Genomic DNA, 12,202 nt, shown 5'->3' with positions numbered 1-12,202 from the left:
TCGCTTGGTCTGCACGTTTATCGCGAGAAACCGAAAAGTTTCTCGCTAACCAACTTTTTCGTGTTACGGTCTGATGATTTATACAAAATATCCAATGTATATATATATATAACACTCTTGGAAAGCAAATTAATTCACTCAGGCGAACAATATCATATCTACAAACACCATAGATCCCATAGAAAAAAAACTGACGAAGTTGATCAAGCGGTTTGGTATTTATGGCTTTTGAAGTATTTACTAGAAAAAATTTAAGCGTTTTGCAAAATTGCATAATTATGGAAATTTCAGATGACTTGTATTTATGACAGGTTATATAATGCCGTCATTAAATAGAGAATTAAAAACCCTACAGGGTAATGATTTCACTGATTCAAATTTATGACTTTTACATTTTGTAAATTTTGTAACATCTGGCAACACAGCGGTTGTAGAGAAGGACAGAGCTATTGGCAAAACGCATGTATTAGAGAGAGAGGGAAGTACTCCATTTACTTCCATACTGAATTTTAAGGCGTTGTTGTAACGTTGCCGCCATGTAATCAAAGGTTCCTACGTTCGTTCCCCGTTTGAGGCACATTGCAGAATGGTCAGGCTCCCACACTAAACTGTAGGTTTGGATTGATTGATCGATGGGGTTTATTTTACTACGCTTTTCTGTGACTTTTTTTCTAATTGCGAAGATGGGGATGATTGATGATATGATGAAATTGATGAAGGACCACTCGCCAAGGAACGCCCATGCCCTTGCCGGGATTCGAACCCAGGACCCCTGGCGTCGTAGCGCGCAGTACTAACCACCCCGCCATGGAAGTTGGATAAACTGTAGGTTCAAACAAACGACTGACAACAAACATGTGAGCCTACCTCCTTCACGGAGTTGCTAGCACAGCGCGCTAGGACGTCAGGGGTTCCGGGTTCGAACCCGGCTTGAGAATGGGTGTTCATTTCAGTGTTACTTCATCAACTTCATCATGTCACGATTAGCCAAAAATGACAGAAAAGCGACGCTAAGTAACAAAAAAAATAAAATAAAAATCGAAATATATGATGAAACTTAATTTAAAAACAATTATTGAGAAGTTCACGGGTTCAAACCACGGAGCCGATCATTCCTACCGAACTTTTTTCGTTAGCGTTCCCGAATCAATCCGCGAGATATGGTAAAGGCACATAGTGCTTCGGATCCCACTTTAAACTGTAGGTCCAGTCCCAGTTAGCCCTACTGTGCATAAAGTGGACTTAAAACACCAACTCAATCAATCACTCCGCGAGAGAGAATACTGGGATGGTACCATTGACGAAGGTCACGTAGACTTTCTCCCATTTATTTGCCCCTTCTTCCCGTAGCTGACCTAACGGTACAAATAAACGAAGCACATTAGATCAACCTCGAATTTTACTTTAAACCTCATTTAGGAACCAAGCCTGGTCGAATTTCACTGCATCTAGTGCAATATTAATTCGATTGGCAACACTGATCCGGTCATGACCCTATGACATTTTCCACAGCTTCCTCCACTGTGCAGGCATCTGATTGGGGGAAATTGATCTTCTTCTTTTGCAATTGCTATCGATGCTCCCAATAGTTGCTTGCCTCTGCCAATTTATAAAGATTGCCCGCATCGAAAATTGTTTATTCTTATGACAGTGATCGTACAATGATGTTCAGGGACATATTCCTACTTGTGGCGTTACTGCCTGTGACTTCCCTCAACCAACTCTGTGAGTAATCTTAGATATTATTCTATTCTCATCTGTATCCCCAAACATTCTTGACAGGGATTTTCAGTTCTTGTTTTCTAAAGTCCACTCTATGCGCAGTAAGGCTAATTGAGACTGGACCTACAGTTTAAAGTGGGATCCGAGTCATTATGTGTCTCCACCGGATATCGAAACCTGGGGCACTTGATTTCAAGGCGACGACACTAATCGAGACAGCGCCTCGACTGGACAGCTATTTTGGAATTTTCCCATCCTTCGAAAAACCGCTACGATGTTCCAAAATACGATTGATTGATTTGTTATTTTACTTCGCCTTTTTGTGCCACGTTTGGCCAATTTGCGAAGATGAATGATGATATCGTAACGTTCCCTAAGGAACTGGGATCGAATCTGGGTGGCGTAGCTCATTCATCACTAATCCTCGATGATGGCATGCTCCCTGTTCATGGAGAGCTTAATGATAACATGATAACATGCGAGAGGTAACACATACACACTGAATGCCAAACACAACACTTGGATTTTATACCCTCTAAGACTGGATCAGCATGGTAATAGGAATACCTGTCTCTACCGTGTAGAAGTGCTCCCTCGAGGTGTCGAACTACGGACTGGTTAAAAAACGAGATGTCTGCAATTTGGAAGTTCTTTCGTATTAATTTATTTCCATTACTTGTGGATTATTACGATATCATGAAATTAATGAATGGACACTCACACACATTCATGCCCAGGCCGCGATTCGAACCCGAGACCCCTGGGATCGTAGCGCGATGTGCTAATCACTTCACCACGGGAGTCGGCATTCCAAAATCCGAAAAATTACATCTGCTTAGAATTCCTTCTAGAGCATCCGCATGAATCTTCACGTGGTTTGATTTCACTGTTTGCAGCTTTCAATATTGTATCTTTGTAATACAAAAGATGGTATAACTTGGATTGGTTGCACTGAAATATTAATTCTTTAATTGGGGTATTGCCTGTTTCTTTTGCAGCCAACTACCTGACATTATGCAAGTATGACGATCCAAAATTGAATGAGTGTGTGAGGAAATCTATTGAAGATCTTCTTCGTTCATCGGCCGGAGGTTAGTAGCCGTTTCCATTGTTTGTTTAATTGAGTTAGAATCTTTCGGTTCCCTAGCACGAATGGCCATTGTCCACCCTTCTATACTGAACGCAACTCCAACTGGCGTTGACCTTGATTGCTATTTCTGGCGCTTTCTTTCCCCCAACCATTTTCGGGGGGGTCCGTGGGCGTCAACAAACTCAGTTGCGAAGTAAAAGCAGTGTTGCCACATGAAGGGATATTTCCCTTTTTGAAGGGAAATTTGGAGCTAATTTTAAGTGAAAAGGGAAATTCGATGAAAAATAGGGAATTTTCAGGGAAAACTTAAGACAGACTCAACATTAATTATATTAAACATTATAAGAGATTCCAGTTCTGAAAATGAGAACTTTTTTTTTTTTTTTTACATTTGTCGTATACTCTGTTCTGAGAAGAAGGGTGGGATTTGGGTTGGTCTTCATAATGCTACAGTTTTGGGCCGGAGGTCATTGACCATTCACCCTTATGTCCCGGCTTTGGGAATGGGAGTCTGAGGGCATTGTTTATGGAAAGCTTTCCGCGGTTCTCTGAATTTTGCCTCAACACTGCACGTGGACACTGGGTTACTCGTGGTGCGAATGTTTGGTGGAAGGTTGTGTCCGTCTTGGACGATGGAAGAACAAGGGGAGCAAAGGAAACGATCTGAAACTCCAGAATTTATTAGATTGATTGACTGATTTAGTTTATTTTACTTCGCGTTTTGTGCCTCTTGGCTAATTTGCGAAGATGGTGATGAAATTGATGAATGGACATTCACAAACAGCCATGCCCAGGTCGGGGTTCGAACAGGGACTACTGGCGTCGTACCATATAAAAGTTAAATTCTTTAACATTTTATACATACATACAAACATGGGTCAACGATAATAATAAAATTTATTATTATTATTAATTCTTTAGATGAAGGGAAAAAATGGGCGAGAAAGGGAAATTTGACCCCTTGCAAAGGGAAATTGTGCTTACAGATTGTGGCAACACTGAGCAAAAGCTGAAGGAATAACATCGTTCTCCCGTAGTAACAAGCTAACAGATTTTGTTCACAAATTTATATCAGCACTTTCTCATCTTTAAATTCTTTATATATTTACATATGAGTAAGTGTTTTATTTTATAAGTATTTTTATTAATTCATCATCTTTGTGTTTCTTCTTTATCATCTTATGCCTTATTCTATTATTGTTCATCTTCTTAAATCACTTTATTGCTCATTTAGACTGCCATTCGTATATATTACAACAATCTTTTATGTTGTATACCTTGCGCTGCCATTTCTGCCTTACCTTATCAACTACAACTCGTATTTACAAGCATTATGCCTATTGGGTACGTAACAAGCGTACTTCTGTTTTTGCCATTTGTCTTTATATGACTCTGTGTCCGCTTGCCCATACAGCACAACATGGTTTCAGATATGTTACGGATACATAACTCGTGAAACATTGTAACATTGCAGCAACATTGCGAAACATTACTGTGATGTTTCAGGTATGTTTCAGCAATGTAAAAATGTCCGCGAATCTAACATAACATTCGTAATGTTACAGAAACATATCAGTGCAACATTACAGAAACGTGTCAATGTAACATTGCAGAAACATGTCAGTGTAACATTACAAATACATTTCCGTAAGGTTTTGTGATATTTCAGCTACATTACAGTGATATAATTGTACATTACGGTTATATTGAATGGAATCAGTACTGTATTCACGAGTGAAATATTTAAGGGGGCCTATTGGGGTTAAGCCCCTTTACTTCAATATTTATTTGTAAATCATTTCCTGAAAATAAAATTCACAATGTTTGATACCTAATTAGGAATGATATTTAATTATATTTATTTTACCTCTCCTCAAATGACCACGTATCTCAATTGCTACAATTATTCTCGAGGGGGGGAAAGTGCATAAAAGTACAAAATACACATTCATTCACACCAGACAACAGTTACAACTAAAAAAAGAAAAATACTCGTATATGCCACCAAATCCTAAACTACCTTCAAATGTGTGTAAAGTTTTACATGCATGGTTTTTTGCACCCTGTCACAAAGAAGGTGGGATTTGAGTGATGTGATCAGCATAATGCTCCCGTCCCCTCTACTAATAGATGAGAGGCTGGAAGCATTTTAGTGTTGTATGAAATTCATTCATGATTCTATGAGTCACGGTCATCTGAAAATTCTACTCTAATGTCTCTGTATGAATGAAAACATTTTTCCTGGACAGAATACATGTTCCACATGTATGGTTTTCAACCTATATGGTGTTCGAACTTTCAGAATTACACAGCAATATTCCAAAATTATTAACATCACAAATTGAGCACATGTCTTCAAATAGTATAACTTTCGGATACTAAAATTTACTATCTGACATTCTCACCTTTTACGTATCTCAAATAAAAATTCAAAATGAATGTAATAATATCCTATATACTTACATAATTGGAGAAAGTAGATACACTTTGACCACAAAACAAATTCAGTAAACGAACCAGTAACCACAACTGGGAAATAAATATCAATTCACAAGTGCAAAGTGGAGACAAGCTAAACTTTAGCAATTTTTAGGCAGTAACAATACGAATAATATCATTGAATAATAACTAAACATTTATAAATCAATGAAAATTTTTGACATTCTCTATAATATTAAATGTGCAGTGTGTATCAGAGGTTGTGGTTACTAGTTAATTCTCTGAATGTTACTTGTGAGCAATTTCCATTGAATTATTACTTCAAAGGTATAATTATATTTTCTCATTTCTATTATTTTTTAATCATGTTTGACTTTCAACGTTGTTATGGTGGTTAGGATGGGTTGGTCAGTTTCAGAATACACTGAGAAATTGAATTAAGTTCCTTGTAATGAAGGGATTTTTGGTTCGAAACTCTGGTAGAGGCACATTCCAGTGATACGAATCCCATTTTGATTTGTAGGTCCAGTCCCGATTAGCCTATTTGTGCATAAAGTGGACTTAAAACATCAATTCAAAGAACCAAATAAATATAAATAAGCATACTTTGATACATTTTTTTACAACAGCGAGTGATCAGACAGTATCCATGTCACCATTGAACTCTAAAAATTGGACATGCATCACTTCAAAGAAAAATTATTATACGTAAAAATAATATTTTTTTCATAAAATATATTCTTTATTTGTCTAAATCTGTCAAAATACAATTGCTTCTGTTCTGTTAAGAAGTATTTCATTGCAGGTTCTCCGCTATAACCTCTTGTTGGAGTGCAGTAACATTCATTTTTTCCTGAAAGGAAAAAAATGTCATAATATCAATTCTGGTCAGAATTTCCATTTCAAAAAACAATATTTTGCACAGGTAAAATAAACATCTTAGCCTTGAAGAAAATTGCAAAGCAACATCAAGAATTTACATTCTTGATGTCAGCACCATTCAGTTTTTTTTTTTATATAAAATTAACCTTCGAGAATGCCATAACACCGATTGAATTTTGGCAAAAAAAATTGCTTTTACTTCATATTATTTGCTCAGAACTAGCAAAAAGATTTTTAGTGAATGCTCAATATGTTATGTAACATCCAAATCTTTAACATTAGTGAAAATCAATGTTTCCATCTACATTTTTAGAAAATTTCTCAGCATTCCGCAGAAAAAATGTCATATTTCATCTTTCTTTTAACATGCCAAATTAAATAAAACATCTGCAACTTGTGCAATCGTGCAGTATCATAATTAGATTTTAACCATTTATTTTATTTTTTGTCAATAATCCATATTTCTACCTACCTAATTACGAAGAAATGATGATTGTATGGATTTTTAGCATAAAAACAACTAAATATTACCAATTTTTTACCTCTTGAAACTTAATAATAACAAGTGAACCACAAATGACCTAAATCTAGTATATTAAACTTGTATTGTTTAATAGTTTTGAATTATTGTAACTTGAAATCCAAATTTTGTCCAAAAATGATCATTCTTGCGAAAGAAACTAATTTTAAATCAGCCATAGAATACTTAATTACTGCTAAATCTGCATAAAAACTAACTGTTGGAGTCATAAACATCTTAGCATTGAAGAAAATTGCAAAGCAACATCAAGAATTTACATTCTTCATGTCAGCACAATTCAGTTTTTTCATAAAGCTAACCTCGGAGAACCCCGTAAAACCAATTCAATTTTGGCAAGAAAAATTGCTTTTACTTCATATTATTTGCTCAGAAATAGCATAAAGATTTTTGTGAATGCTCAATATGTTATGTAACATCCAAGTCGTTAACATTAGGGAAAATCAGTGTTTCCATCTACTTTTTTAGAAAATTCCTCGGCATTCCGCAGAAAAAAAATTCATGTTTCATCTTTCTTTTAACATGCCAAGTTAAATACAACATCTACAACTTGTGCAATCGTGCAGTATCATAATTAGATTTTAACCTTTTATTTTATTTTTGTCAATAATCCATAATTCTACCTACCTAATTACGAAGAAAAGTTGATTGAATGGATTTTTAGCATAAAAACAACTAAATATTACCAATTTTTTTACCTCTTGAAACATAATAATAACAATGGAACCACAAATGACCTAAATGTAGTATATTAAACTGGTATTGTTTCATAGTTTTGAATTATTGTAACTTGAAATCCAAATTTTGTCCAAAAATGATCATTATTGCGAAAGAAACTAATCTTAAATCAGCCATAGAATACTTAATTACTGCTAAATCTGCATAAAAACTAACTGTTGGAGTCATAAACATCTTAGCATTGAAGAAAATTGCAAAGCAACATCAAGAATTTACATTCTTCATGTCAGCACAATTCAGTTTTTTTATAAAGCTAACCTCGGAGAACCCCGTAAAACCAATTCATATTTGGCAAGAAAAATTGCTTTTACTTCATATTATTTGCTCAGAACTAGCATAAAGAATTTGTGAATGCTCAATATGTTACGTAACATCCAAGTCGTTAACATTAGGGAAAATCAGTGTTTCCATCTACTTTCTTAGAAAATTCCTCGGCATTCTGCAGAAAAAAATTTCATGTTTCATCTTTCTTTTAACATGCCAAGTTAAATACAACATCTGCAACTTCTGCAATCGTGCAGTATCATAATTAGATTTTAACCATTTATTTTATTTTTGTCAATAATCCATAATTCTACCTACCTAATTTCGAAGAAACGATGATTGAATGGATTTTTAGCATAAAAGAACTAAATATTACCAATTTTTTACCTCTTGAAACATAATAATAACAATGGAACCACAAATGACCTAAATGTAGTATATTAAACTGGTATTGTTTCATAGTTTTGAATTATTGTAACTTCAAATCCAAATTTTGCCCAAAAATGATCATTCTTGCGAAAGAAACTAATCTTAAATCAGCCATAGAATACTTAATTACTGCTAAATCTGCATAAAAACTAACTGTTGGAGTCATAAACATCTTAGCATTGAAGAAAATTGCAAAGCAACATCAAGAATTTACATTCTTCATGTCAGCACAATTCAGTTTTTTTATAAAGCTAACCTCAGAGAACCCTGTAAAACCAATTCATATTTGGCAAGAAAAATTGCTTTTACTTCATATTATTTGCTCAGAACTAGCATAAAGAATTTGTGAATGCTCAATATGTTACGTAACATCCAAGTCGTTAACATTAGGGAAAATCAGTGTTTCCATCTACTTTTTTAGAAAATTCCTCGGCATTCTGCAGAAAAAAATTTCATGTTTCATCTTTCTTTCAACATGCCAAGTTAAATACAACATCTGCAACTTGTGCAATCGTGCAGTATCATAATTAGATTTTAACCATTTATTTTATTTTTGTCAATAATCCATAATTCTACCTACCTAATTTCGAAGAAACGATGATTGAATGGATTTTTAGCATAAAAGAACTAAATATTACCAATTTTTTACCTCTTGAAACATAATAATAACAATGGAACCACAAATGACCTAAATGTAGTATATTAAACTGGTATTGTTTCATAGTTTTGAATTATTGTAACTTGAAATCCAAATTTTGCCCAAAAATGATCATTCTTGCGAAAGAAACTAATCTTAAATCAGCCATAGAATACTTAATTACTGCTAAATCTGCATAAAAACTAACTGTTGGAGTCATAAACATCTTAGCATTGAAGAAAATTGCAAAGCAACATCAAGAATTTACATTCTTCATGTCAGCACAATTCAGTTTTTTTATAAAGCTAACCTCGGAGAACCCCGTAAAACCAATTCATATTTGGCAAGAAAAATTGCTTTTACTTCATATTATTTGCTCAGAACTAGCATAAAGAATTTGTGAATGCTCAATATGTTATGTAACATCCAAGTCGTTAACATTAGGGAAAATCAGTGTTTCCATCTACTTTTTTAGAAAATTCCTCGGCATTCTGCAGAAAAAATTTCATGTTTCATCTTTCTTTTAGCATGTCAAGTTAAATACAACATCTGCAACTTGTGCATTCATGCAGCATCATAATTACATTTTAACCTTTTATATCATTTTTGTCAATAATCTATAATTCTACCTACCTAATTACGAAAAAATTATGAATATAGTATATGGAGGGCATCACAAGCCTCATGAGAAACAAAACTATACAAGACTACATGAGAGAGAAAGAGAGAGATGATTAACATAAGTGAGTAACCTAACAAGTGATTAAGAGAGAAATATAATTAGGAATTTAGTTTTGTCACACAAAAAAAAATGACCGTGGCTGTGGTGCTGCGGTAGATTTACATTACGTAACGATGTCACAGAACAAATTAGTTGATTCGTAATTTGTATTAGATAGAGGCTCTGAACGTAACAAGTTACGTGGTATTCTACGCCTCTTCACTACGCACAGGGAAGTGAGAAACATTTTTTAAAAAGAAGAGGACAAATTTTGTGCAAAATTTAGGGGGAGGGGTCATATACCGTAAACGAAAACTATATAGCTATTTTTAACAGTAAAAACATACAGGGAAATACTTTGCGTCTCGACCATTCACTTTTTCACTACACACAACGCAGGCAACTTATTTCTCGCGATTATAGTTTCATGAGGTGGAGAAGTTCAGTGCTTCTTTACGTCCACATATTTTAATTAAACAAACAAAACAAAATACTTCTTTAAACACTGGCTTGAACTGCCTTGTTTCCAGTCACTTTTTCACACACTTTGGCATTAATAATATTCAACTTACCACTCAATAAACAACATTATTCTCCATAAGATGTGCACGACTCCCGGTCAGCGTTGAAGGTAACAAGATGGCCGCCGCAGAAAATGTCCTGGATGGCCGCCACGCATGCATGATGACTGAATCCAACGTTGCGGAAATGTCTCTGAAACATTTCTCAGAGATGTAAGAAAAATGAGACGTTGCAGAAACTAGACAATGAAACTATAACATTGCAATGTTTCAGAAACAAAACTGGGACTTCATGTGATGCTTTCTGTAACGTCAACGCGAAACCAGAATGTTAGAAACATAAATGAGAGATTGTAATATTTCTGAAATATGTCTGAAACTTGGTGTGCTGTATGGGTGTATTCCGACCTGTGGGTGGTCCTTCCGGAAACTTCATCGTTCAGGACCACGTGTGCAGTTGTACAGTCAACGGAAAATATAATGATAGGCAAATTGTCCACCGCTATTTTAATTACTTCTTTATTCTACATTCTGCGTTGTTTTAAGGAATAAAACTATGTTGGTTCAAAGCAGGCATTGTTCTCTGTTTATTGAAGTCATTATTTCAATTCGTTGTCATCACAATGTGTAATACAGACTGAATTAAAATGGTGGTGGTCAATTCGCCTACTGTTTCTTTCGCCGTTGGGTGTACCATTAACTCCCCGCTGATTTCTGGTGCCGATGATATCGTTGCCCGTACTCAACGCTCATTTGTTTCGTCTCGCGAACAACGTTCGGTACCTTGTGACTCGAAAATGCCCGATCTCAGTCGAAGAAAATTCAGCTGATCGCTGATTCGCTGTTTCCCAGCCGCCAGTTGGAGATGCGTTCAGTGTGAGAAAATATCCCCTTGTCTAAAAACCTTCCCTTAAAGTTAAAGAAAGGGTGTATAGAGGTCCTTGAGAGAAGATTAAAGGAGCCAGTTGTAAAAGCACCAGCAGAAGACAAGCACATTACATTAGAATAAGGTAAAGGCACTCTAAAAACCTGCTCAGAAATAGGGTCAAAGGCTCAATCTTCTCAAAAACCTAAAAAAACATTGGCTAAAACACTGTCATTGTGTCTCAACAGGTGACAAATAGTGGGAAAGGCTAAATCCCTGTCTGAGGCACTTAAAATCTACACATTCGGACACTTAAAACAACATCACAGTTGCGGCACAACGGAGGGTCCAGCTCTTGCAGGAAATGACGACGTTTAAGACGACTGTGTCCGATTCGAAGTCGAGTTAAGATTTGTTTGAGTTTCAGTGCACTTTATGCACCGAAAGGATAATCGGGACTTGAAATACAGCTTAAAGATGGATCCGAACCACTACGTACCTACACCGGGTATTGAACCCGTAGTTGTCTCCATTGGCTACACAATATAATATTAATAATATTATTAATTGTTACTTACGACTGAGTACGAAAATGGCGAGAAACAACAGCAGATACAAAATGGCCTCCTTAATGTTTTTACCCTCTTATGCTCCATCATTCGTTCATCTGGGTTCATCCAGTATGCAATGGATTGTGACTTGTCAATACCATTTGTTGATGTAATAGTTTAATTACACTATCTTTGTTGTTAAAGAGCCACTTTTAATTTTTACCATCAAACTTCTGAAATAAAACGATCAGTGTTCTTATTATATGCTCAATGTGCATTCATTATGACATCTATAGAGTGTCTCAACCTTAAAAGTCAATATGGAAGTAAATGGAGTACTTCCCTCTCTCTCTAATACATGCGTTTTGCCAATAGCTCTGTCCTTCTCTACCACCTTTGCGTCGCCAGATGTTACAAAATTTACAAAATGTAAAAGTCATAAATTTCAAACAGTGAAATCATTATCTTCTAGAGTTGTTTATGCTCTATTTAATGACGGCATTATATAACCTGTCATAAATCAAGTGATATGAAATTTCCATAATTATGCAATTTTGCAAAACGCTTAATTTTTTTCTAGTAAATACTTCAAAAGCCATAAATATGGAACCGCTTGAACAACTTCGCCAATTTTGTTTCTATGGGATCTATGGTGTTTGTAGATATGATATTCTTGGCCAGAGTAAATTAATTTGCTTACGAGGAGAGTTATATATATATATATATATATATGGATATTTTGTATAAATCATCAGACCATAACACGAAAAAGTTGGTTAGCGAGAAACGTTTCGGTTCGTCGCGA

At 35.2% G+C, this 12,202-nt stretch overlaps 1 protein-coding gene across 1 annotated transcript in view; it reads left to right on the top strand.

The window, feature by feature from the left end:
• The window catches only part of LOC145994306 (protein takeout-like), a 77,375-nt gene that overhangs the window by 49,799 nt on the left and 15,374 nt on the right, over positions 1 to 12,202 (top strand). Inside the window, exon 2 of the mRNA XM_083130410.1 lies at positions 2,721 to 2,813. Within this exon, the coding sequence (XP_082986536.1) occupies positions 2,721 to 2,813 (93 nt within the window). The remainder of the gene's footprint in view (positions 1 to 2,720; positions 2,814 to 12,202) is intronic.

Source organism: Lepisma saccharinum, chromosome 10, assembly GCF_977018435.1.
Source record: "Lepisma saccharinum chromosome 10, izLepSacc3.1, whole genome shotgun sequence".
NCBI lineage: Eukaryota > Metazoa > Arthropoda > Insecta > Zygentoma > Lepismatidae > Lepisma > Lepisma saccharinum.
This window is presented reverse-complemented; position numbering and strand designations above follow the sequence as displayed.